Below are 26,211 nucleotides of genomic sequence, written 5' to 3' on the forward strand. Positions count from 1 at the left end.
TCCTGTTCCTTTTCTGACGTCTTTTTTTTGTTCTTTTATGCTGAATATGTCGCAATATCTTTGCCCTGATTCCAGGTGACAGACCCAGACAATCCATCTTATTTTATCTATGCTCAGCAAACTTCAACTTTAAGAACTATTCTTTCCCCCTGCTTCTATGGCTGAAGGAATGTATTGGCTGTAATAATATCTTAGCTGAGCTGACCCTGTGCTTGGGTTTCACGACTCCCGCACTTTGTCCCATGCTATTTTGTTATTCAAAACTGCTGTTAAGGCTTCTTCCTTATGAATCATTGTGACTCCAATTCTGATGTATCTAATGATGGTATGAAATAGGAGTACACTCAGGCTCCTTTTTTCCTCTCTCCAGCACCGTCACTCTTACCTATTCAAGCCATTATTTTACAGTTCCATCTCAAGTTTATCACCACTGTTGCTTTGTACTTCTTCCCTCCCATACTTAACTTAAAACTCTTTCGAATTACTCCTGTCTTGTTCCAGAAGCAATACCACTCTTGCTGTCTGGTTAGTATTCCCACAGACATCTTGGAGCTTGTTATTTTATGACAAGTGTGCATTTGTTTGCTATGCCACCACCATCTTTTAGCTTTTAAACTGTACTCATTATTGAACTGAGGTGTTGTGAAGTGACATAATAATTTCTGTCTTTATCTTGAAGCATTCTGCTGCTGAAACCTGGGATTGCATTGCCTTTTTCCAAATGCTATTACGTTAACTTACCAGCACTGCCAGTCTGTGATAAACTGCTAGTCCCGATCTTGATCTTCCTGTGCTTTGAAGACACCTCTAACTTTAAGCCCTTGGCAGTTTTGTGAGTGCCTGTCTGTTGCGTGGGTTGTCGTGGGTCGTGCATGGGTTGTCGTTAATATGCCAGGTAAAATTGCTGCTAATAATCCATTTCAATAGAAGCGGTATTAGTAGCCTTCCCCCGGTCTGGTACTTCCTCTGTTGGCGCTGAAGGTAGTGCTATAGCAGTTCCTATACCAATCCTATCTTCTCTGCATTAACAAATGATTTGCTGTCCAGTACTGTATCAGATGATCTAGTGTATGTGATCCACCATGTATTTATCTGAAGTAAACCATAACAGAGAGAAATCTATTAAAGATTCTCTTCAGAAGGAAACTAACTTTAAACTGTTGCTGCCTTTTTTAGCATATAAGTGTATGGATTGCAATGATCTTTTTCAAAACCTCTTCCGAAAATATCTTGAAATTGTGTAAGCTTGTGCTTGCCTACCGTACTTCTACCTATATTTAAGAAAGCTGTGTTTATTCTATTCTATTCTTGTTATGACTTTGTGACGCAACCCCAAATTGATCAATTTTGAGGTTGACCTAACTCCCTGTCTTGATTTGAGGTGGAATTTTCAGATGTTTTTATTAGAATTTGTAAATGATGGACTAAAAGAAGAAAGCAAATAATGATCTCAGAAGTAATGTAAGAGGCAAGATGAAGTGGTTAGATAACTTCACTCTGTGAAAACAGGGTGTAGAGGAGGTGCAGGAATCTTTTTCCAGTTCACCCGTTTTCAGTGGCTTTCTGGGTTGCAGCAGATTCTCCACAGTCGTAAATGGAGAAAGTCTGAGATAACGGAAAGAAAGGAGCTTGGTTTTGGTTCTCTGCCATTATGAGAACTGAAATCTCTGTCAAAGATCTGTTTCTGTTCTTACATTTGAATTTAAAACTACACAGACTTTAGACCACTTTTATTTATATAAGCTCTTCTGCAGTGTTCAGTTAGTTAACAACTTCCTGTTGAAAATAATAGTACCTCTGGTCACAGGTGATGGCATGGGAAGCTCTGAGCTGTTGGGGCCACAGGTAGGGTGTCTGTCTGACTCAAGAGCTGAGTTAGAATCTGAACTGGAGGATGCCTCTGCCAAGCCGAAATAGGCAAGCTAGTTCTAAGTTGGTTTTCTCTCTAAGCTCTTTTTGCATTGATATTTTGTGGAAGAGTTTGGCTTATTTTAATGTAGCAGAAGCAAAGGCTGCGAACTACTGTGTTGCTGTTTATAAATTCAGGAGTTAAAAAAAAAAAAAATTAGTGGGGAGAGGGAAAAACCTGGCTTTAAGTTTGTCTGAAAACTGGAGTTTCTAGCTAACAGCATCTGGTTTTGGAACAGTTTCCCAGTAGTAGAGGGGCCAAAAAGCCAAGTTCTCAGTCTTTTCATTCAGCTCAATCTGCTACTATGGCAAATAGCTGCATCAAAAGACTGAAGGACTTAATGAGTGAGAAGATTCCTAGCTCTGATAGTGGGGGTGGTTGTTGTTGGTCATTCCCCCTCCCTGCAAGATTATGGGTTTGCAATGAAGTACGTACCAGTCTTTTAATGGGGATATCGGCTACCTTCATTGCAAATTCACAGAACAAAATTGCTGTTGTGTAAGGAAGAGGTCTGCTCTCAAGTAGAGAAATATGCAACAGAAAGCATTTCTGCTGCGCTTTGTGAGTCCTCTTGTAGCCTTTGTACAAAATCTTTTAGAGTTAACTTGTATATATTTAAGATGTGACTGTCCCCTACAGTTCAGTTCTAAGCTTCCGAAACTTATGATATAATATGTGAATATCTCTGTATCCATAAGTCCTCCTGGGCTTCTTGAGGTAAAGACCAGCCCAGAGTCTCTGGACAGCACCAAGTGTAGTATCTAAATTTGACATGTTTTCTGATTTATAAAGTTGTTGGTACTACTTCCCATTCACCAAAGGAAATATTTAATTTACAGACAAAGCAAATTCTGTACAACTGAATTCTCCATCACTATTACATAGAAAAAATTATAGTCAGAAATATAAACTAAAAACCATAAATTATTCTGTTAGTTGCAGGATGCAACTATCCTGTGGATTACAAAATCACTGTTTGAGGATACTGATGTTTAGACAATGGAAAAGATATCTCCTCACTCTTTTTCTGCCTGTTCTTAAATTTTGTTTTTAAAAAAATATTAATTTGCTCAGCTTTTGTTTTAGAAGTAGTGCTAAAATAGTTCTTAACCTATAATCACTTCTACATTTGAGAGGTGGAAGGAACTACTTTTTTGTGCATTAGGCTTGCATAAATGTTTTACTTCCAGAAATTTGTATAGTAATAAATAAATCAGTAAAAGTAATTATTTGTGTTTATCTTAATAAACTGAAGAAAACTGAAATACAGCAGTTGTCATAGCTAGGGAATGGTTCAAAGGTATTAGAGGAAAAGTTAAATATGCAGGCCATTAGAATTTAAATAATTTTTCCGGATCTTAAATTGACATTTTAAAAAAAACCCAACCAACCAAACAAAAAACCCCCAATAAACCCCAAACAAACAAATAAAAAACCCAAAAAAACAACAACAAAAAACAAAAACCAAAACAAACCATACAACTCCAAACCTGTCAATGCCTTGAAGATTCTTTGTGGCATGATTTTGTACTTGGTAACTACTCTGCCTTCCAGAAAAGCTTTTGTTATGTATGTGTTTTCAAAATACCATGAGATATTTGCCCCATCTCTGGAAACATTCAAGGTCAGTTTGGACGGGGCTCTGAGCAACCTGATCTAGTTGAAGATGTCCCTGCTCATTGCAGAGCAGTTGGACTAGATGACCTTTAAAGGTCTCTTCCAACCCTCCTATGATTCTGTGATATTTAGTAGCTTTTGAACACTTATTTTACAGGTTTGGAGCTAGCCCCACATATAAATGGATCTTAATATAGAAACTTCTCTGTCTGTTGTCTAGCTTCTCTTTTGTATCTTTACAGGAAAAAGGGAGCAAGTTGGGACTATCTTTATGGATGTCAGAACATGTATCTTTATGAATGAATGTCTTTTACTCCCTGTTGGTTTATGTTCCTGCCAAGGCGGGATCAGTGTAAGACTGTGTGGACCATGTCCCTGTTTCATGACCACTGTGCTTCCTGGCTCATAGCCAGATGGTAGACTGGGGCTGTCTTTTGGTGGTTCGCAAGATGTTCTCTTACTCTTTTATGTCCAAATTTTTTGTACTATGGCCATCACTACAGTGAATGTGATGCCTTAAAGACTTCAACGGCCTTCTCTAGGACAGTCTAATATGGGGCAGCCCTCTGCCCTGCAACAGTCTGCAACCTGATCTAGGAATTGTTTTGCTGGGGAATTTGTTCTTTTTAAAATCTGCTTACTGTATATGGTCTGGTACATGTCCCTTCAGAAATTTGGCTGCATTCTTTGGTGTATGTAAAATATTTTGTAAATAGCAACCAGACATTACAATAATATTTTAAGATACTAAAAGAACATTGACGGAACAGGAAATTTATAACTCTCAGTTGCTCTGTCCAAAAGATAAGAAAATATTTTTTTGTTCAAGTTCTAATTCAGTTATCTTCAAGGAATGCTTCTTGGCTTGTGACTGTCTTCAGTTGCTTCCTTGTGTAACTGAAACATAAACATGCTTGAGAGATGCTTAGTAATTTAGAGTGGGAATAAATCTGTATTAGCTGCAGAGCATATTCTTTCCATGAGAAGTGGTTGCTATTATTTGATATCATCCAATATTAGAATACTTTTTAGCGATCCTTTAAGAGCCAATTTAAAGAGTTGTGACCTTCCTCTGTTATGTGCATTTTGGAGCATGAATTTCTTCTTGTTCAAGTTGATGAAACCAGTGCCATGGAATAAAACTAAGTAGTTCCAAGTACTCCTTTGAGAGCAGGTGGTACACCCAAGATGCCTCTTGCTGTGTATTGTAATATTTGAGCCTAATTTTATCTCTGTGGCCTGAGGAAATTGTAATATAATTGGTGATATCTCAAGTGAACTGAAGTAGAATTTTGCTTGCCCATCTTAAGTTGGAAGGGTGAATATGAAGTTCTGACTGTAAAAGGTCAGTTTATGACTAAAATTTATAGATACTATTTTGAAGTTGCACATTAAATTACAAATTAATACTTGTATTTTTTGTCTTTTCAACAATGAGGAAACAACCACCTTTCTACAGTAACCCTTACTTGTTTTATGCTGCAAGGAAAAATTCCTTTACAGAGGAAAGCTGTGAAACAAATAGTCACCTCCAAACAAATACAATCTCAAATTCATATTTTATGGTAAAGGTCAGTACGGAGCACCTTATGTCAAAGGGCACAGGGTACAGAGGAGTGGGCTTTTTTAGTGAGGCTTCCCCCCCCGCCCTGCTGGGATCCTGTGCATTATATGAAAATCGAGGCTGTTGGATTAACTCTTAATGGTTTGAATTTTTTGATTTTTGAGTGCTTCAGTGCTGGCTTTTCATAGCTTATTCGCATTGTTCTAATTTAACTGACTAAAGAGAAAATCAAGTGATCTATAGCTATGTGATAAACTTTAATTTCCTGTATAAGGGCAAGCTGTAGATTCTGTATCAGAGCTGTATCCGTAACTGTTCTATGAATTGATTCATATAACTAGAACAGAATATTACCTTGAATTCTTGGTAAGAGGTTACAAAAATGATTAGCAGATTAAAGTTAAATTGTCAACAAATATTCTTAGATAATTTGAAGAGCTTACTTGTTAAATATACATTGCTTGATTATGAGGTGAAGTAAGCTGTGATAAGGTTTGTGAACAAAATACAGTGGAAAATAACTGGGGCACAAGTGGTCATGATTAGAAATGCAGAATTGAGTAGCAGGTAAATTCATATTGTCCTAACAGATAATTTTAATGTCACTCTTTAACAAAGAGAGTCTCCTCACTTGGATGTTTAAATCTAGCTTGGACAAAATTACAGATGGATTGTGCTATAGAGAACAATTCCACATCAGATTAATGCGCCTACATCTTCGTGTCTTGACATACAGAACTCAAAGGCAGATGTTTTGGGATTGAAATTACTTGTGGAATTTTTACTTAGCATTCTCGGAGATCTAGCGACCCCCTCCCCCTTTGCAATTTGAGTGTTTTAACATAGTTTTTTATAAAAAAATAGTGATTGAACAGGCCCATTGGACTCTACAAACTATCTTTGACTGTTAAAGTCTGCCTGGGAGTGGGAGCAACTGAGAATTCTTAAAAACAGCATCTACAACAGTAAGTTCAAGCATGCTTGTCTATGTAAATGTGGCTAGGAAATTGTTAGACTGGCCTGAATCTAGCTGTGCTAAGTAGTGTTTTCTCCCAGCAGTTCCTGAGCACAGGTAGAGCTCCACAGCAGTTGAGACATTCCCCAAAGGTGGGCTGAAGACAGATTTCTCGTTTTGTAGGCCAGCAGTACCAGCACAGATATGGACTGTTGTGTGCTAAATGGTGTCAAAACTAAGCTTAGAGTATTCCTGGCAGACTTAGTTTACTGGTGTAGCTGCAGGTACAGTTTAGGGATCAGTCGTAGGTCCAAATGTATGTAGCCACTTAATCTGAAATCTTCAAAAAATTAACCAGCACATTCACAAAGTCAAATAAGTTCATAAGCTGGGTTTGCCTACATGTAAAGCAACTGGAAGACTGTAAGAAGCTATAGAATAAATAAATATCTCAGGCTGAGAAAGTGTCTTGTTTCTAATAAAACAAGAAACTTCACAGAACTTCATGGAAACAGTTGTTCCTGTTTTTTCAAGTTTTTACAGGGACTCCTGATTGAAACTAAGTTACTTAAATGAAAAAAAAAAAACCAAAAAAACCCCAAAAAAACCCCAAAACCAACCAACCAAAACCCCCAAAAAACAACCCCAAACCAAACAAAACCCAAAAGCTGAAGTAACAGCTGAACTGCTCTAGGTTAGTTGAAGCCAATATTTGGGTTCTCCCCCTTCCTGCCTTTGGAAAAACTCTTGAAAAATCACTGTTGTCTAGGCTTTTCTATGTGATTAAGAGGCTTTACAAAGTAAGGTGGTGAGGAATAACATGTATGCCTGAGGTCTTGTCTTAACTGACAGTTTGCATCTACCATAGACTTTGTATGGCAAATGCAGAACTGCTGCCTCAACTGCAAGTATGGGTGATACCATTGTTCGAAAGTGGGAAAAATCTGCACTGGTAGACATAGAGGCTTTCTCTGTTAGGCATTTTAGTGGTAGCTCTAATTTGGCCAGAATATCTAGTGCAGACAAGACTTCCCATGGATCTGGATGGCTCGAATCAGAAGTACGTCAGGCTTTTTTCCTGAAGGCTATCAAAACTAGAGTGAGTTAGAATTTTTGTATGGAAATGTTCTTCTACTATAAAATGTTTTGTGTAATAGCATACATTTGGATTAATTGTTTGCAACTCCCTGTTTCAGAAGGAAGCTGATTGTTTAAATATAGATAAATTGCTTTGAAATAAGATCAATTTTCTGTCACTCACTTGTATTTTTTAATGTATCTGCTATTTAATTACTGTTAATTTAATATTGACAGTGCATTGTAATGCCCTTTTATTAGAGAGTGAACTAACGGATAGAATGACTAAATAATCTAGAACTGTATTGAATACCCATCTTCTGAAACCACTGTACTGATATGTCACGTGTGAGATGACTGTATGGGAACTGGCTGTGTTTTGATTTTTTAATTTTATTTTTGTTAATATCTATTTAGAGCTGTATCACACTTTATAAAAACTACTGAAATATTGAGTAAACGGAGAGTGCAAAACAGAAGAATGAAAGACTGGTTCTGGTCCTTTCCTGGGCTGGGTCAATGGAAGACTATTTCTCAAGTTCTAGTTGGGAAAATAAGTCTGTTTTTTAGGGATAAGAAAAAGGGGAAACTAAATCTGATCTGTTGTATCTTCATGTAAGATACAAGCTCTTAAACAGGCCATCATGGTCTCTTTCTTCTGTTTGTGAAATCATGAAATCAGCCTTGTGGGGAGGGACTTGGATAAAGCCATTTTATAAATACATTACAAGTTCACTAATATAATATTTAAGAATTACTTGGATTTTTTTTTTCTGATCATAGTTATATGCTGTAGGGGGAAAAAACCCACAACTTTAACAGATTTCACATTTTACTTCAGAGCCACTGGAGAAGCTTTATATCTGACTTTTGGGTCCCATATTATCTAATCTCCATCTGTCCTTTGAACATAAATAAAAAAACAATAGCAGAGAATTTATCAAAATGGAAGACAGTGTCTTCTGTCAGTAACGAAGACAAGAATGGATATTTGTATATGGTAAATTTTAAGTATCAACACCTTATTTTTTGTCTGCTGTTGGATCAGGGGATTAACAGGAGAAGAGAATATCTGGTTTAAAGTGTTGCAGCAAAATAAATACCCACCCTATAACATCAGGATAAAATAGCAATTATGTAAGAAATCTATTATTCATTTCTTCATTATTTGCTGTCTGACTGCATGCTGTTTGACAGTTTACTCTTTTTTTCCCTTCCCCCCCCCCCGCTTTGAACTGGACTGCTTTTGCTGGCTTGGCAGTAAGCACTGTTTTCTCTCAGCACAGCCATTAAATCTCTCACCTGTGTGTCCTGTGCAGAGCTGCAGCTGAGAGATAAGGTTGGTCTCTCTCACAGCAGTGAGCATTGGTATTCCAGGCTCTTCTTTCAAGGGCATTTTGCTGTGATGAAGCATCTCAAATGACAAGGAAAACATACAGGCATGTTAAATACCCTCCTTGCTAGTCTGAGACAAGTAAGGGTAAATGGAAATTATTTAAAAATACATTTTGAAACTGTTAACAGAGTTCATGGATAACTGTAAATCACATTTTTAGGCAGGAGTATTACAGGCCTATCCCAACTGGCATCATCTGTTAAATAATGTTTAGTAATAGAGAGTACCTGTCCTGCCCAGCTTACACTTAAAATCCAAATAAAACACAAGGGCTCTGAGCCCTTCTGAATGTGTGTTCCTGTCTGTTCTTCATCCAAGGTCACAAAGGTGGTTCTGTGGAGAATTGCATCTGTCTCTTCAGCATCGTGCTCCTGTGCCAGCCTATCAGCACCTCCATCTTCCCAATGTGAACTGAGAAGGTGCCTGAGATTTCAGAGTTCCTTGCAGCTCTGAGAGCTTTGGCTTGGCATCTTGTGTGTGTGGCAGTCTCTTACAGAATCCATGTATGATCTAGTCTTAATTCTGTTTTCAAGTACTGCAAGAGTAAATACATGTAAGCATGTCACCTGTTTTGTAGTCTTTTATGAAATTAAAGAAAATATAAAAATCTATTGATTAGAAATTTGCCTGGGAAGTCTTACACATGCTCATTAACATTGCCATACGTCTACACAGTAGATAAGTATCACCGTTCCTATCTTGCTGTTGAAGAAATTGAGGCATGGTGGTAATGTTATGTGTAGGATTCAGTTCAAGATCAACACTTAAATGTCAGCTTATACGTATGCACTATATGTTTAAGTTTCTGATGTAGTTGCTGGAAATCTAGTTAGTAATTGGTAGATGTTAGAGAGCAATTCAGCCCATCTTAAACTACATATCAAGTGACTAGTCAGCAAAATCCCACTCTAGAGTCCATAGATGTGTTGAACAAGAAGCATTCAGTTGCCCAAATACAGGTGCTTAGTGCTAATTTAGATATCTTGGATAATCTCTCGGGGCCTCTGGCTGATGGTGCAGAAGAGAAGGGTCTTCCAGAGGTCCTTCATCACATTTGTCAGCCCTGTCTTGGATACCGTAAGGCATCTCACATTGCACTAGCTGTCCGTGCTGAAGCACTGAAATTAAGTCCCAAGTCTGTTGCCTATATAATGGCAATGTATATACCGGGATGTGGAGATCTATGTTTAGTTCTATTAATTTAAAACTGAAACCTATGCAATTTATCTATGGTACTGTGTAGATAGACTGCAAATAACTTTAGCTTACACTGCAGGGTTATGGTCCTCTTCTCTTACCAGGGATTCATGTGTGTGTTATGTATTCTGTGGGTGGTCATCTGTTCACCAAATGAATCAAGAACAACATCCTGACTTCTGAACTGCAGCAGCTCGTTTTATGAGCAAGAGGGTTCTGTAGTCTGAACTGTAACAGTTCTTATCCTGCGTGGATCTGGCACAGGGAAGGATTTGTAACCATTTCCAGTAGACAGAAGACACATACACTTATTTCCACCCCCTCACGCCTCCCCACGTATACTTGGAAGCTAAGGACTATGAATGATACCACCACGTTAAAAGTAACTGAGCAATTCTGACTCAGAGTTAAAACTTGTATGTAGCCAAATGAGACAGCAAAATGATGCTGGCTAGATGACATAGTTGTTTATTTAGTCACTGAAGTAGTCTCACATTATCATATGTGGGGTTTTGAGTTGCTTGATGTTATCTCTGTTAAAGGAGGGAGAAATCCTACATAACGTTTATGATGTGTTTTATTTTCTGACTCTTAGACCCAGGTTCTGAGATCTATAAGTGTGACTGACAGAAAGTTATTACCTACAGGAAAGCAAAGTATCGCTTATAATACAGAAAAGTTACCTTTCAAAAATCAAGGCCAGCCAAGGCATGGTTCAGCCAGGGATTTTCCAAGCTCTAGAGTTTCTGCACATAGGAGGAATTTATTGATTTAGGGTTATTCTAAGTTTAATTAAACTTCCATTTTCTTTTTTCTCTGGCCAAAATTCTGTGTCTTTAAAAATCTTCAAACCATAGGAAAGATTATTTGTTATGAGAAGGGGTGAATGGGAGTCCTTTTTTGCCACAATTGTTGCCAATTTAGAATTTGTAGAAACTTTAGTTTGGGGGTCAAACTAATCTTGGAAAAATCGGCGGTTTTGTAGCTGTTGGATAGTTTGTTGTTCCTTATTTATTGTACGTGCCAGTTAAATTTTCTGTCTAAAAGATATTCGATGTATAATTCATCTATTTATCATCTTTGGGGAGTTCAAAGATGCTCTAGATGCTCTGTTTTATATCTTTGATATTGCTGTGTTCCATAGCCTCTGAAAATTCATGAAGTTTTGATAGTAATTTAGAACCTAGGAAAGAGTAAGCGGGCGCAGGTAGGCTTCCCTGGCTTAACACCCTCTTGTTTCAGCTTTGACTCCATTCTTGGAGACATTTGCTAATGGACATTAATGGAATGTTGGGCTTTTTCATCTATTAAAAAAGGGTATACATCAAGAGTTAAAATCCTCACAACAATGTTAAAAGGGGCATAATTTAACAGAGTAACATTTGATGGTTGTTCCGTTTGGGAATTGAGTGGGAATATTATTTCCAGGTAACAGTGAATTCATCTAGCGTGGTGATGCTAGCTCATAGCATCGGGTAATGTATTTTATCTCATTTGCTTTCACATCTCCCTTGACTTCAGACATCTCTCTCTGAATCGTGTCCTGAAAGCACCAGCCTTTCACCCTTCAGTATATACAGAGCGTAAACCGCAGCATAGCTAGAGACGAGGAGAACTCCTTCCCTCAGTTCCCAGGTCTTGGCCCAGATTCTCCTGGTCTGATGTGTTGCTGCTGTGTTCCCCTGGCTGGATCTATCTGTTACTTCCATGCTTTTGGGGGTAATCTACTTTAGCGTGAGTCAATGCTCACTGTCGTAAGAAAAAAATAATAATTATGCATGTTCTTTTTCCTTCTATGGCTGAGCTGAATCCTACTCAATCTTCAGTGTTCCACTTTCTTTTAATGTCTTTATGAAAACCTCTTTGAAGGAGCTAACTTCGCTCCTGAAGAATGTATCTAGTTGGCCTTTATCTTCTGCTGCAGACAGAGAAACAACTGTCTTTTTTCTGAGCTTTTTTTCAGGGCTGTCTCTTACATTACGAAATTTTTATGGGTTTTTATAAGTATTTATAATTCTGTTAATAAATAGGATTATATTTGTAAAAGTATGTTCCTAGCAACAGGTATATAAGGGCGCTCAGTTTAAATACTTTTGACTTCTGTAGGTTGAACAAGATCAATAAAGATGCACATCATTAAAAACATTTGAGTCAGACATAATGGGAATCTATTTACGGTGTTCCATTCAAGCATCAACGGGTCAGTGATGTAGGGTTTCTTTTTATTGTTCTGGATTTGTACAGCACTTAATATGGTTTGTACCCGCAAGCAAGAGCTGCTACAGAAATAATCTCTCTATTGCTAGTAATGAGCACAAGCTTCATCCCATGAGCAAAAAATGTCATGCTTACTTCTGAATTTAGGTGGTGTTTTTGGTTACAATGTGGCTGTGAGGTCTGGATACAGTGAAGTTTCCCTAAGGGTACATCAGCAGTAGTTTGCTTGCAAAAGGAGGGTCAAGATTTTGCACAAGTTGTTTTAATGACTTGACAGTTGAGCTCAAAGTCTTAAATCTGAGGTGCTATTTATACGTATCAGGCTGAGACACAGCTATAACTATGGTAACACTGTAGAAAAACAAAAACTCCACGCACAGGAGTAAAGGTTGTAGACTAGGCTTGTGTTGTCCCAGGCACTGTACGAATCCAGAACGCAAGACTGTCCCTGGCTAGGGACTTATTTTCCTTCTGATTTTGGAAGCTTTTTGTCTTTTTGAAGGGGATTGCTGATTCATGTATAAGACATGATCATCAAGTGTTAATCATCAGAGAGTCTAGTGATGCTACAGGATTACATTGGTTCTTGTGAAGGAATGACACCACCTGGAGTTACGTTTAATCAGTATTATTCTGAGTTCTCAAACCTGTTTCATGGCTACAAATGTAACTAAAAACTTGGTATTTCTGTACTCAGCCTAGATGTACAAGTGGCTCTCAACTGCTCTTAAATTCACTCACCTGAAATATTCGTACGTAGTGAATGGCGCCCATTTAATTCCATGCATGATTGTTACTACAGACAAACCTGAAATGAACTGAGAAACTTCTGAATGACTGTTCAAAACTCTCTCTCTCCGTTCTCAGAATTAGTGGTCGTGGCCTTAAGCCCAATGTAAAATTGGTAGGGGATGGCAATAGCATTATATACTTTCGGATGCACTTACATTAGCATTCTAGTTCAGGTCATTTTCTTCCGAAATGGTCTTCCACCTTCTGTGCTTTGGCTCGCATCGCAGAGCACTCTGCATGTGGGTTCCCTTAGATGAACCTAAACCAGAGGATGCCTCCAGGACTGCTGCTACTCTGCTGCTGCTGGGTACCAGTCCACAGGGCATGCTAGAGCTAGCCTAAAATAATCCCTCTTGAAATAGGTATACTGTTGATGTCAGGTCCTCAGCACCAACTGTTTTACTTGGAAAAAACAATCTGCTTGTATTGGTCAGTATTAATATTCCATATATTGTCTAGCCTTTAACTTTCAGGTGAAGCTTTAAGGTATATACGTGATCCACGAACCTTCTGGCTTAGCACCCGCCCACAAGAGAGCGGCTTTCCTGCTCACGTTAGTACAAAAGGTGGGATAAGCAGCAGTTTGTGACCTGGAGAACCTACTGAAAGAGTAAGTTCTTCGAGTATGCTGAAGTGCATTATGTGTCTATATCAATTTGTGTTTATTAAATATGATGCTTTAAAATATGCATGAAATACGGCTTTATTTTTTCTTGGGAGTTTGCCAAATTGAATTTAGCAAGACCATCTAGAGCCACAGTTAAGAATTGTTTTGAAAGAAATTGAAGGAATCTTTCTTTACATTTGATTGAAAAACAAGTCTTCTGATCTGGAGAAAGCAGTCAATATTAATAAATTTTAAATTATCCATAATAAAATTTTTTTTTAACATTAGATGAGACTATAAGGAATTGTAGAGTGCCCTGAAAAAAAATCTTACATAGGATTTCAAATGAGAAGTGCGTAGTAACAAATAGAATATGACGTATATTGAAAGACGTAAGTTGAAGCGCTCAAATGCTCTGTAGAGTTCTTCTGTTAGGTAATCTTTGTTTTCGAGAAGCAAAAACAACTAGGTTGTCTCTGTAAAGAGCTCACTAAAATCCCCGAGTGAGCTAGAGTGGTTTTTAAGGGGAAAAAATAGGTTATGCTTAGGAACAGGCAAGAAGAAACAAGAAATGAAAGTAACTGTGATCTCAGTAAGGTTTCCTTACTCAGGTGGAGTGGAAAAATTGCAATGATTCTGTTGTGAAAGGAGATGAATAGTAGAAGTGCAAGAGTGATCGTGAAGTGGAACAGGTTAGTTCACACACCATGGACTGGTTTTCATAAGATTAAGGAGATGGGCTACTGAAATTGATAGCTGACAGTTTTAAAAATGAAAAAAGGAAATAAATTATTATGGAACTAGCCAGTGTAGCTCTGTATTGTAAGATCTTTTTTCCATCACTGCTATGAAACCACACTCAGGCCAGGCACTTTCACTTCAGATGTCTTTCTAGACCTTAGGGATCAGCATTGTCTAATTCTTGATCTTTTCATCTTTCAATTGTTTGTTATGTTTTTTTGTCCTGTTGGTCCATACTGTTAAAACTTTCATTAGTTGCAGATATACATGACTAGTCTTTGCTTTCAGTGTTTCCTTCGAGCTCTTTGATAACCACTTACTAACTTCTCAGTTTTCTGATGGCATGGATTTTTCCATTGCTGCCTGCTTAGAACTTCAATCAGGCATTCTTCTAACTTTTTTTCTATGATATCACATATATATGATATTTAAATATATGAATAGAAGTTCTTCTAAACATGTACAAAAATGTTAAGTTCATATTCTTTCTTAAAAGTCTTTTCCTATGGTTTATGAAAAAACTTGACAGTGATGAAGTGATTGGTATACAAAACAATTGATTACCATGATAAACCATATTGATTCTTTTGCTGCTTTGTACTACTCTATCCATTTCTGCTGATTGGTATAGTCTTGGTCTGTAAAATCTTCAGTGCTGGGATATGTTTCTGTCCTGGTTCTGGGTCTTAGTTTGTGATTACTGCTGAGGGGCTACTATAAATGCAAGTTAAAAAGCGGGCAAAAAATTCAATAGAACTTGGAAAAGAATGTTCTGTTAAGAGATCTCAGCTTTTCTGTAACAGCATCTAACCTTACTGCCAGCTCACAGCGGTAAAGAGGGGATTTCTCAGCGGAGGTTGTTCTGTCATCGGCTAATCTGGAATTCCCTGCTCTTACCAAATTTACGGTGCTGGTGAAAGAATAAGACAGGAAGCTGGGTAGCTTGACTCTAATCTGAAGCTGCTTCTGCTTTTAGGTGCCTGAATCCACAGTGCTGGTATATAACTTGGTATATTTTCCCCAGGTGTCTTCATTTTGAATTTCATTAAGGGTATGGTAGTCTACAGTGCAAACTGCCCATGGTTCAGCATGTATCTGAGATAGTGTTACACAACCTAGTTTAAATATCAGTAGCAAACTGTGCAGCATCATAGAACGTGATCCAAGGTACAACAGCTGTCAATGAAGCAGAGTAAGCAGAACAGTCTCTTGCATTGAGCTATGTGCTGCTGCTAGGTTTATATCAGTAGCTAAATATTTTAATTCTGCCTGTGTCCTCGTTTTGGCTGAAATAGAGTTAATTTTCTTCCTAGTAGCTGGTATAGTGCTGTGTTTGGATTTAGGATGAGAATAATGTTGATAACACACTGATGTTTTAGTTGTTGCTAAGTAGTGCTTAGTCAAGCACTAGTCAAGGACTTTACAGCTTCTCGTGCCCTGCTAGGGAGAAGCTGGGAGGGGGCACAGCCAGGACAGCTGACCTGAACTGGCCAAAGGGCTATTCCATACCATAGGACATCATGCCCAGTATAGAAACTGGGGGGAGTTGGTTGGGGCAGGGGGCAACCACTGCTGGGGGACGGCCTGGGCATCGGTTGGCGCGTGGTGAGCAATTGCATTGTGCCTCACTTGTTTATTATTATTATTATTATTATTATTATTATTATTATTATTATTATTATTATTATTATTATTATTATTGTTATTATTTTCCCTTCCTTTTCTGTCCTATTAAACTGTCTTTATCTCAACCCACAAATTTTACTTTTTTTTCCTGATTCTCTGCCCCATCCCACTGCAGGGGAGGAATGAACAAACGGCTCTGTGGTGTTTAGCTGCCTGCCAGGTTAAACCACAACAGCCTGTTAGTCTGATTTACCCATAAATGTCATCTCTAGGCCTGCAACAATTAAAAGTAATTTATGGATCACAAGAGTGAAACATTAGAGGAAAAACAATGGTGCAAGTCTGGGATAAAGATCAAGTTTAGAAGTCCCAAATTTGTAGATATTTTATTTCTCTCTATCATTAAAAAATAAACTTGCAAAGAATAAACAGACCACTGAGTCAGCAGGTGTAAAACTTCTTCACTTTACTCAAATTTATTTCTTTCAGTTGCATACTGGTACATTTGTGAAGGAGTCACCCTAAGGACAGACAGTGTAAAGGTTGCCTAGTGTGAAGTCCTAATTTCAAGGCAAATTTTCATGTTCTGTTCTTTGAAGGGGCATTGACTTCCCGATCACACACAGACATGCCTCTGATCTTTCTGAAGATCATAGTGCAACTTGTATGTCTAAGTACTGGGATCGAATTTGCAGTATGTTGATCACTCCTGATGATATAGGACTAGATGTTCTCTAATCTCATGGGTGGGGTTAAATAGCATGCTTTATTAAAAAAGACTTAGAGCTATTAAAAGCAGAATGGTGAGGGGTTTTGTTGGTTTTTTGTTTTGTTTTGTTTTGTTTTGTTTTTCCTTAGTGCTCTGCTGTAGATTTTAAAGTATAATAAAGTAATGAACGTTACCCTGAGCTTAGTGGCTTTAAATGCTGGGCTAATTTACACTCAGAGTGGAGCTTTCAGTGTCAGGCGATCTTTTTTGCCAACATAAGCGCTCAGCTGAAACAACAGCTATGACTCAGTTGCCAGTGAACGCTGCTTGAATTGATTTAGTCCGAGTTCAGATTTAGCACATAATCATGTTCAATTTGATCCACTGTGCTGCCTAGAGATAAAAGGGTTGAAAAAATAGATTTAGCTTATGTCAGTCTTTGTGGTGATGTCATTGCCATGAGAGATGGAATAGCGCTGTTACTATGCTGTGCCTGCTCAGTTGGTGGGTGTACGAGGGAAAGGCAAGGAGCAACTCAGTTAAGTGCAAAGAGCTTGTGTCGGAAGCTTGCAGTTATTGTCAGCCTTGAGACAGAATTTTGGACTGTTCAATTGCAATACTGAATTGAAGATTTTTTTTTTTTCCCCTTCCAATCATTTGTTACTCTGAGGTTGCCTAACTCTGTGTACAAAAGGGGGGGATGCCAGCCCGTAGCATGGACTGTGATGTCTCCACTCTGGTTGCCTGTGGGGTTGACGTGGAGATTTTTGCCAACCAAGAGGTTAAGGTATGCACCTACAATTCTTTTGTTACAGATGCTTCTTAGAAAAGCCTTTGGGGAGCAATAGGCATTTGTATGTAGCAATTCAGAATAAGGAGGCAGATGAGATTCTGCTGCAGTAGTAAAAGACATGCAGTTAAAAAAATCTGTTAATTAGGGGAGAGAAATATGGGAAAGAAATGTGCCTGCTTTTCACTGTGTTTGATAAGCTGAAAGAATAGGCTGGTGTTTACTCTTTAATGATATAAGAAATGGGTTATATAACTGACATCTGTGCATATGCATGTTTCATGCTCATAACACATCATTCATTGTTAATTTTGTCGAGATATTTTTAGTCCAGTGTCACTTTTTAGATCAGCCTTGCCGTAAATGTTATTTATCAATGTTGATAATCTTCAGATATTTTTACTCACTTGAACAGTAGCTGTTTCTTTTCTTCAGATCCAAATCCTTTTGTGAAGGGTTAAAAGTTGGTAGCAAGTATTTTGGTGCACCTGCAATATAACAGAATACAAAAAGTTGTGCATCTTGCATATCATATGAATACCTCAAAAACAATGCTTAAATCTTGGGCTTGATATGCTGGGCTCATAGTCTCTTAATTAGACAACTGCTGTAGAAAAGTCATTGTGTGCAATTGCTTACTGTTTAAATCAATTATCTTTTTCATTTATTCTCATATTACTGCAAGAAAATCACTGCAAATTAAGTTCGAAAGAGGAATTTTAAGTATGCTTTTCACAGATCATCTGGAAGAGCTCATAGATGTAATACAGTGATATTCAGCAGTTTATTTAAAGGACAAAGATACAGACAACATTAGTTTCTAATCTGATTGTTCTTAGTATTGAAAGAATGGAACAGGGGAAAAAGGATTTACAGATTGGAGGTCAAATTTTAAACTCCTGTTCTGTTTAATTCTGAGTCAAACATTGAAGCCAGTGGAAATATCTGGAAATAAAACCACTTTCATTTGCAAGAGGTTATTATGATTTTTATTTCCCTGTTAGTTTGTTACCAAGTGATATCATGTATACTTTGTACAGGTGCTTTTGTGTTGCCAGCAAAAGATTCTTTTTAATTTAAGAAGCTTTTTCTTAACAGTTTAATACTGGATTAAGAGATGAAATAGTGAGTAATTCAGAGGAATGTTTCAGGTGAGCAGTCTTCCCTGCACTGGGACATGTTTCCTGTAGTGTTCTGAAGTACTAAAATGTTTGTCTGCTTATTCCTTTTTTTTTCCTTCTTTTTTACTTAAGAACATATTTTTTTAGAATTTAGGAATCCCACCTGCAGTGATATGAGCTTGCACCTGGAGCAACTGTCTTTCAGAGACTGGTCCACGTTCAACATAAGACTATGCAAGAAATTAAAGTTGTAGTGATCTTCTTGTATCCTTATTCATATGACAGTAGCAATGAAAAAGCAAAATTTTGGCTTCCATACAATCAGGAGAAAGCTTTCCATTGACTTTGGTAAGACTTAGATTAGCCTGATTTAAGCTGCAGCATCTGGAAAGTGTGGCCCAGGAACATGGGATAAAAGAGAACAAAGGGGGGTTACAGAGACATTACAGGAATTGTAATCCCTTTCATGTTACTTGGACTTTCTGTACTTTGTTTGCTTTGGTTGAAACTGCCTTTTTTTTTTCTTTTTTCCTGGTGTCTGAAATAAAATGTTGAGTGCAAAGACTTTGGGTATATTTACAATGGAGACTGCACTGCAGACTGCACTGCAGCTTAGAAACGGTAAGTCTGCTTTGAAGTTGTCTGGCATTTCTGCTAGAAGCAGTCTGTCCTCAGTGACCCACCGCTCACTGCAGACTAATTTTCACTTAGTCGTCAACAAACTCAGTTGTCGGAGGCTGTGTGCAGCGCTGCCGCAGCTAGGCTGCGTCCAGTGCTCAAGCCTAGCTAGCTCTGCGCTGATCCCCAGTCTTTCTCTACACAGCAGGCTGCTCTCTGAAAGTTTCAGGGCTACTGATACTTTAAAGGTGGAGGCACCTACTGCTCTTTACTCACTCCCAGGAGAATCGCAGGAAAAAAAAAGAAGTGTTTTTTTGGTCTGCAAAAGGGGTTCGCTTCAAGGAGGGGTTTTTTGTTGACGGTATGGTCACTGTCAACATAAAAATGTTTATGTTGACCTTGATAGGATGAAGGGAACATCAAGCTTTAAGGGTAAAAAGGAAGGAGGCTGTTTCTAAGAAGAGATGGGTGTGGAAGGTGAAGTAAAAGAGCAAAAGCAAGCACAGAAATCCTGCCTCCTCCCCCTCCTCTGTTCTCCTGTGTGCGCCCCTCTGCCCAGCCCTTCGGCAGGTCGACTGGAAGGCACAAGTAGTATTGAAAACTGAAGTCTTGGCTATTGTCCTTTCAGTTTTCTTCTGCTATAGAGCTTTTCATGTAGGGGAAAGTTTTTTTGTAGGGAACCTTCTGGCTGTGTGAAGGGAAGGCACCTTCAGTGGTATAACAGAGATTTGATAATACGTGTGGTGCTCAATGAGATTTGTTAAAATGAACTATTAGGCCTATAGAAGTAGTTCTCTAATGTCAGCAAGGATTGTGTTTAAGGTTTTAGGATATGCTTGCAGCATAGCTTACTTTATTTCAGTTTAGGGTTAGAACTGAAGTGAGGCTTTGGAGAAGGATGCTGGCTGTTCTGAGCCATCGTGGTCCCACTTGCGGCATGTGGGTTGGACGCACCGGGGAGGCTGCCTGCCGCCAGCAGGCCGCAGAGGGGGGTGGGCAGGAGCTGCCCTGTTTGCCAGGCCTGCAGTGGAAAAGCCTGGTGTGCGTTTGGGCTGTAGAGCAGGAGCTGTCGCAGCAGGTGACAATGGTGACTCCTTGAAGCTGCTGCTTCTCAGGAGCATGGGCCCTTCAGTGCTGGGGAATTCTTACACAGAGAGGCAATGTCTGCTACTGGGCAGAGGGCTTGGAGTGGAGTGAGCTGCTTAGCTTATTGCTGCTTTTCCACCTATGGAAGTGACCTTATTCTGTAGGCATTATGCTCTTAGCATCTGGCAGAGAGGCTCGGAAATACTCTTTTTTCCATTTGGCCTTTGGAACAGGAGAGCGATTACTTAGTACTGAAGGCAAAGCTTTTTAGTTTCAGCAGTTGGAGTGGCTCATCCTTTCGCCAAACAGAGGCTTGTATGGATGCCCTGAAACTGGCAGCTGGCCCACAGCACTGACACCGTTGGTTTACCATCCATGAACCCATCCAACAGGCCTTCCAGTGTTGATCAGCTGCTGCTTTGAATTGTCTTTTATAAACCAAAAATTGGGCCAGGCTAATCAACATGCTACTGACTGTACAGTGCCTGTATATCAGGAACTAGTAAAGTTGAGAAGGCAACCATAGAAATCATGAAGTGCAGTTCTGCTTTGAAGTTCACCTGGATAATTAAAATTCTTCTTTCGGTGTCTCTAGATGATAATTTTATGTAATGATGTTTGTTACATAAGCAATTAGCTAATGAATATCTTGTTTATTTCTAATAGAGGAATTCCAGACATCAACTGAAACAGTGGAAGAGAATTTAAACTCTTATTTCTTACTCTATACAAGATATTCTTATATTATTAATTCTTCATGTTCTCTCTTCAGTTACGTTCACACGCACCATTCCGCTAGGCAACAAGATGCAATTGGGACAACGAGGCACTACTGTAACAGAAAATTAATGGTAATGATCCAGACTGATGGAATTTGTATCTGAAGACATTAATGTAAAGTAATGTGGATAGGACCATTATCTTAATGCAGGGAAAAAACACACATGAGCCAGGCAGCAAAGGGAAATAGCAGAAATAGTTTCACTGTTCCGACTGTATTGCTTTGGGGGATTAATCCTCATTGGAGGAGGATCTCTGTCAATCTGTAAACTCATTACTCAGTTCAAACGCTCCAGTAAGCACACTGCTAATACTAGTTGGTTGGGATGGATGGTTTGGAGATCAGTCATTGTCCTGTAGTTGCCTTTGAGAGGTTTAGCAGTCTAATGTCTTATCTAAACTTCTGAGGTCCAGAGGGTGAAAGCATACTAGGTTCCTGTGTTTTTTCCTCCCCACTTCAATTCTTCATTTGTAAAAGTAGCTGATTCACAGAGATGTTGTGAGGTTTAAAGTTGAAGTGGTCCAAGATTAGAGTCAAGTGAAGAAAGCTGTAGAAAAAGGGAAGGCTGTTGCTGCCCCTCTGGGTACTGCCTGCTGCCCCTCTGGGTACTGCCTGCTGCCCAGTGGCAGAAATCATGACTTGTTGGGAGAGTGTCAGGGTTTCTTTTTTCAAATTCTCCTTAGCCATGTGAGCTTGATTTGTGGGAAGAGACTGTTGCACAGTCATAAGACTGCACAGGCTGGGGCTGTAAGGAGGAAGCCAAACAACAGTATGACTACCAAAAATACCCTGATGGCTTGAAAGGACTGCTTTATAACTTCTTCTGTTAGTATTTACTGTACCTGATAGTTCTTTCTATTTGCATTTAATGTTGCATCTGTGAAATCTTCAAGATCCAATAGTTCTGCTTGAGAAACAGATACACATCTTTTGATCTCTGCTTACTCTCTGTCTTCATCTAGAGTAACAAAGAGGAAGAATGAAAACACTTAGCTTTCTTACTCATTTACTCTATCTGTATTAATGCTTTTAAAATAGGACTGTTTGGTTTGGAGAGAAAAGTGCAACCTTTTCCTACAGTGTTCAAGAAGCTGTAATATTGATATAACTGATGTAAAATAAGGGAGTTAGAAAGATAAAATATGTCACCTTTGTTTTAAGAGGTTTGTAATTTATTTTTTTATATAAAGCACTAGTCGTTACGTTGTAAATATGAAAAATTTCAAAAGCAACAGAAATATTTAGTACTTACATAAGCAGGTACATGTCCAGACAGATACTTTCCACTTCTAATTTAACGGTAGCGCTGTCCTCTGTTCTTCAAAAGGTCCCAGAAGCTGTAGTGCTGTTTCCAGCACATTGACCCTGCTGCATGCCTTCAGTGGCAGCGCTGAGAGACTCTGAGCCAGCAAACCTGGGGCTCACGCACCCAGTGCTGCTGCAGACTGAGGTGCTGCAGGTAACCTGTGTTACAGTAATAGTTTAGGGTTTGCCTTTGTCCTTCTAACAGCCCCCGTGTGAAGGCAACTGAACCCTTAAGAAGTTTCCAAAGAAGAAATGATACAATGGTAAGACTTCTCAGGGTTGTGATGTGCCCCCTAGGCTTACCTTCAATTATTTGTATTCGCTTTTTGCTTGTCTCAGAGGCAGTCAAGCTGTTACACTGGAGGTCAGTGGCAGCTGCCGGTGCTTATGCACCTGTGAACATGAGATGCTTTCCGCTTATCATTCTTCACACTTTTAATATTAACAGAGTGAACAGCAGAACAAGTCGGAGGGTTTTGTATTCTTTTTGCTCCTCCTTTCTGTTGGAATTCACATAAAGATATTTCCTTTTCATAAGGATAATTAGACAATGAGCAATTTGTGGTCAAAAGAAAATAAATAATAGCTAGAATGTGTTGCTAGAAGGTGCAGCATTAATCCAAGGCAGGTAATAAAGTAAGATGGACCTTGCAATTATACTGATAAATGGCCCGGCCTATGTGAGGAACAATGGAGACAATGATTTGCTTTAGCAGACTTGAAGAATTAATCTGTACAGCTATAGATTGAGGTACTTTTAATACAGATGCAAGTGTGATTTTTCATTGAATAATTACTTTGCTTAGAATTCCCAGAAGAACCTGGAGAGGTGAAGTACACAAATTCTTTCTGTTTTTCTGCAAAAGTTTTTTCAAGGGCACATTGTTTTCAGGTTTATAGTGATCTAGTCTCATTCTTCTCTGAAGGTACTGTATATGTGCACCATTTTGTCTCAAGCTTTACTGACACCGTTTGCTGCTTCTTAGCACAATCTAAGCTTCGATATTGAGAGAAGTTGCAGGTTTTGAGGCAAAGGTCTGCACCAACCTTGTTGTGTGTCTCTCTTTAATATTTTTTTTTCACGTAGATTAATGGATATGCTTTAAGGTTGTACAGTTCTTCCTTTAATATATTCTAGGGGTGATTCTACCAAAGGTGTTAAATAATCTACTTAGTTTTGATTGTTCATGGGCTGAACAGCATATTTGCTTTGGAAGATATTATCTAATCATATGCCAGAATGCAAACAACCATGACAGCATGGTCTCGAGCAGTGAATTCTTCCTTGGCGAAGAGATGCTGAACAAGAAGAGTACCGCAGTTTATCAAACACTTGGCTAACTCACAAGCTGCCACGGTCCAGAAACTGGCCAAGCTAAGCCTCTAGTCAGTGCTCAGTTGCTGCAGGGTTTTGTGGTTTCCATCCACATATTTATAGTGGTGCCAGGACTGTGTGCAAGGGCTTTTCCTGAAAATTTCCCCCATTAATATGGCTAAGTGTCAATAAGCACCTTCTTCTGAATGCCAGCAGAATTAAAATTTTCCCCGTGGGAGACTTCTGAGACTGTACTGTCTAACTCTCCTTGAAGTAACCGCATTTACTGACTTCCTAGTGTTGAGTCTTGATTCTTTGGTTTGGTGTAGATCATACAGATGAGCTTCAATTGCTGCTAGCTTGAGGCATGACAGCTTAGCTGCTCCCTGCACTAACTGCAGTACAGGATATTACACATTTAATTTTTTCTGGCCAAATAGTAAGCTTCTCCCCTCTTTTTTTCTCATTGACAATGCTTCTAAAATGCACATGCAGCCATCAAGTTTGGCTCCAGCATATGCTTTCCATCTAGAATGCAGGTTGATTTCTGCTTTGTTCATGTTAATTCCTGAAAGCACAGAGCACCTTCTCACAACATCAGTGTTCTTGTGATGCATTTAACTGCCCTCATTTGGTGTTTCTGTTGGTGCTGAATCAAGGAGAAGCCTTTGGTTGCAGCAGCTCTGATGGAGTAAACAGCCCCGCTGTCCTTGCAGGATGTCCACACAGAAAACGGCGCAATAGGAAACCAGATAGATGGGCCTGTGGGCAGCAGCTGCGGGCTGCTGTTTGCATCTCCCGGGCAGTGTGTGTCTCTCTTCTGCACTCCTGGAGCTGCTGAAAAACTTCAAAGTGGTGTTGTGGATAAAAAGCTCCAAGTATTTTTGTTTGCAGATGGCGAACTAAGGAACCAGGAAATAAATTTTCTGATTACAAAGCTGGCTTGGAATGTATCAGATCTGGTGTAATTAATAATCCTTGTTTTTAATAATTGGGTTCTGTAGAAGTTCAGTCTCAAATGCTGTTTGAGCTCTAGATGCTTTCCAGAGAGCAAGGAGCTTTGCTTAGTTGATAGCTAGTTTGGGTTGTTTTGTTTTTTTTTTAATTAGCCCAAACTTGCTACCTTTCAGAATCTGCCTGAGATTCTGGCAACATCTGGAAGGAGAGATGGACTTTTATCTTGCGGGATGGTTTCATATTTAGCAGGAGAAATGTACTGCAGCATGGAAGAGTCTCCAGTTTTGCATCACTGGATAGTTCTATCTGTGGAAATAATAGTCATGGAGCTGAGAAACACAATGAACCTCCTGTGCTCAGAGCAGTATCAGCAGGCAGCTGTACACGGTGATTTCTTCAGCTCAATTTGTCACTTGCAGAAGTATCTGTCTGCTTCATATACTGCAGTGAGTAATCTTGCTACATTGGCCATAAAAGGTGGAGGCATTCAGACAGCTGAATCATGCACCGTGAGTTCTGTTGTGTTTTACCCATGTCATGGCCAGAGAAGTAGTAACCTTGCAGAAATCTCATTTGTCCTTTAATTCATGTAGGTCAGGTGTGCTGGTGTGCGGGCAGATAAACAACTTATGGTAAAAGAACTGCTAATCCTCTCCAGAAATGAAATTCCATTTATGGAGGAGATAAGAAGATTGTTTCATTTGTCGTGTAAGTCTTACTCCAGGTTTACCAGCCTCAAGTTTCATTGTCCTTTGCTTCATATTCTCTTGCCTGATGACAAGGTTCATTCAGTTTTGGTTACTTTTCCATGTTTCTCAGAGAAAACCAATAACTAAACCAGTAAGGATACAAACTTTTTCATTGTCTAAATAATTAGAACTATACTGAGAAATGTGTTTTAACCACCACTTCTCTGTAGCTGTTGGTTTGGTGGGGGTCCTTCTGTTTGGTTTTTTTTTTGTTTTTTTTTTTGGGGGGGGTGTTTTGTTTTTTTGGGGGATTATTATTTTATTTGCTAGTGCTGATTAAAAAAAAAACCAACAAAATAAAAAACAACCCACTGTCAGAAATGGCTTTTCCCCCTCAAAGAGGAACATTTATTTAAGAGAAGCAAGTCTCTTTAAGGAGCAGGTCATAGGTGGAAATCCTCTGAGCTGTCGTTTTAACCTGAGGGAGGAGGAAAGCAGTTGGTTATTCAGAAAGGTGGCTGAAATGAGGAAGGGGAGCACAGGATTTCAGAGGAGGGAAGTCAGTATGACGATAGGGATTTTCTTTGTTTTTTGGGTTTTTTTTCCCCGTCAGAAGTGCCTCTGTGGTGCAAGACCAAGGACTGAGAAAACTCTTGCGGAGGCTGGAACAGGCAGGTGGATTGGGGCAGGCCTTCTTATTGAGCAGGTGACAAAGGCAGAGAAGTTCAGGATGGAGGGAGAACTGATAGAAAAAAGAACCATTGATTGAGGACTTTGACTTCTCATGGTGTAGTGGAATGATTTAAGGACTTTGAGAGCAGAAGCTGACACGAGCTGTCAAAAGAAACCAGGTGATGGTGAAAAAAAGGGGGACTTTGTGACAAAGCTTTTACCAAGCAGGTGTTAGCATCATTGAAACCTTACGTAAATTAATCTTGAAAGTTCATCTGCTTCCCTGAAAGCGCCTTCCACAGGCTTCCATTCTGCCTCCAGGTAGAAAAATCCCTTTGCAAACTGTTACTCTGGGCTGCTGTCCCCCTCCTTTCAACTCCCTCCTCAGAACTCTTTGGTGTTAAATGTCTTACAAGAAAGGAAGTCATTGAATGTGGCTAGACTAGGCTACATACGCATGCATGGGACAG

General features: G+C 39.1%; 1 protein-coding gene across 3 annotated transcripts in view; it reads left to right on the plus strand.

The window, feature by feature from the left end:
• RCAN2 (regulator of calcineurin 2) overlaps nt 1-26,211 on the plus strand; it is a 92,213-nt gene that overhangs the window by 34,278 nt on the left and 31,724 nt on the right. The window contains exon 1 of one of the 3 annotated variants that reach the window (XM_009467335.2): nt 16,930-17,194. The exons of the other annotated variants lie outside the window; for them this stretch is intronic. Within the exon in view, the coding sequence (XP_009465610.1) occupies nt 17,108-17,194 (87 nt within the window). The 5' untranslated portion in view covers nt 16,930-17,107. Of the gene's footprint in view, nt 1-16,929; nt 17,195-26,211 lie in introns of those variants that run through there. 3 annotated transcript variants of the gene reach the window in all.

Source organism: Nipponia nippon, unplaced genomic scaffold (genome assembly GCF_047370975.1).
Source record: "Nipponia nippon isolate SJK-2023a ecotype South Korea unplaced genomic scaffold, ASM4737097v1 scaffold_4, whole genome shotgun sequence".
NCBI classification, from domain to species: Eukaryota; Metazoa; Chordata; class Aves; order Pelecaniformes; family Threskiornithidae; genus Nipponia; species Nipponia nippon.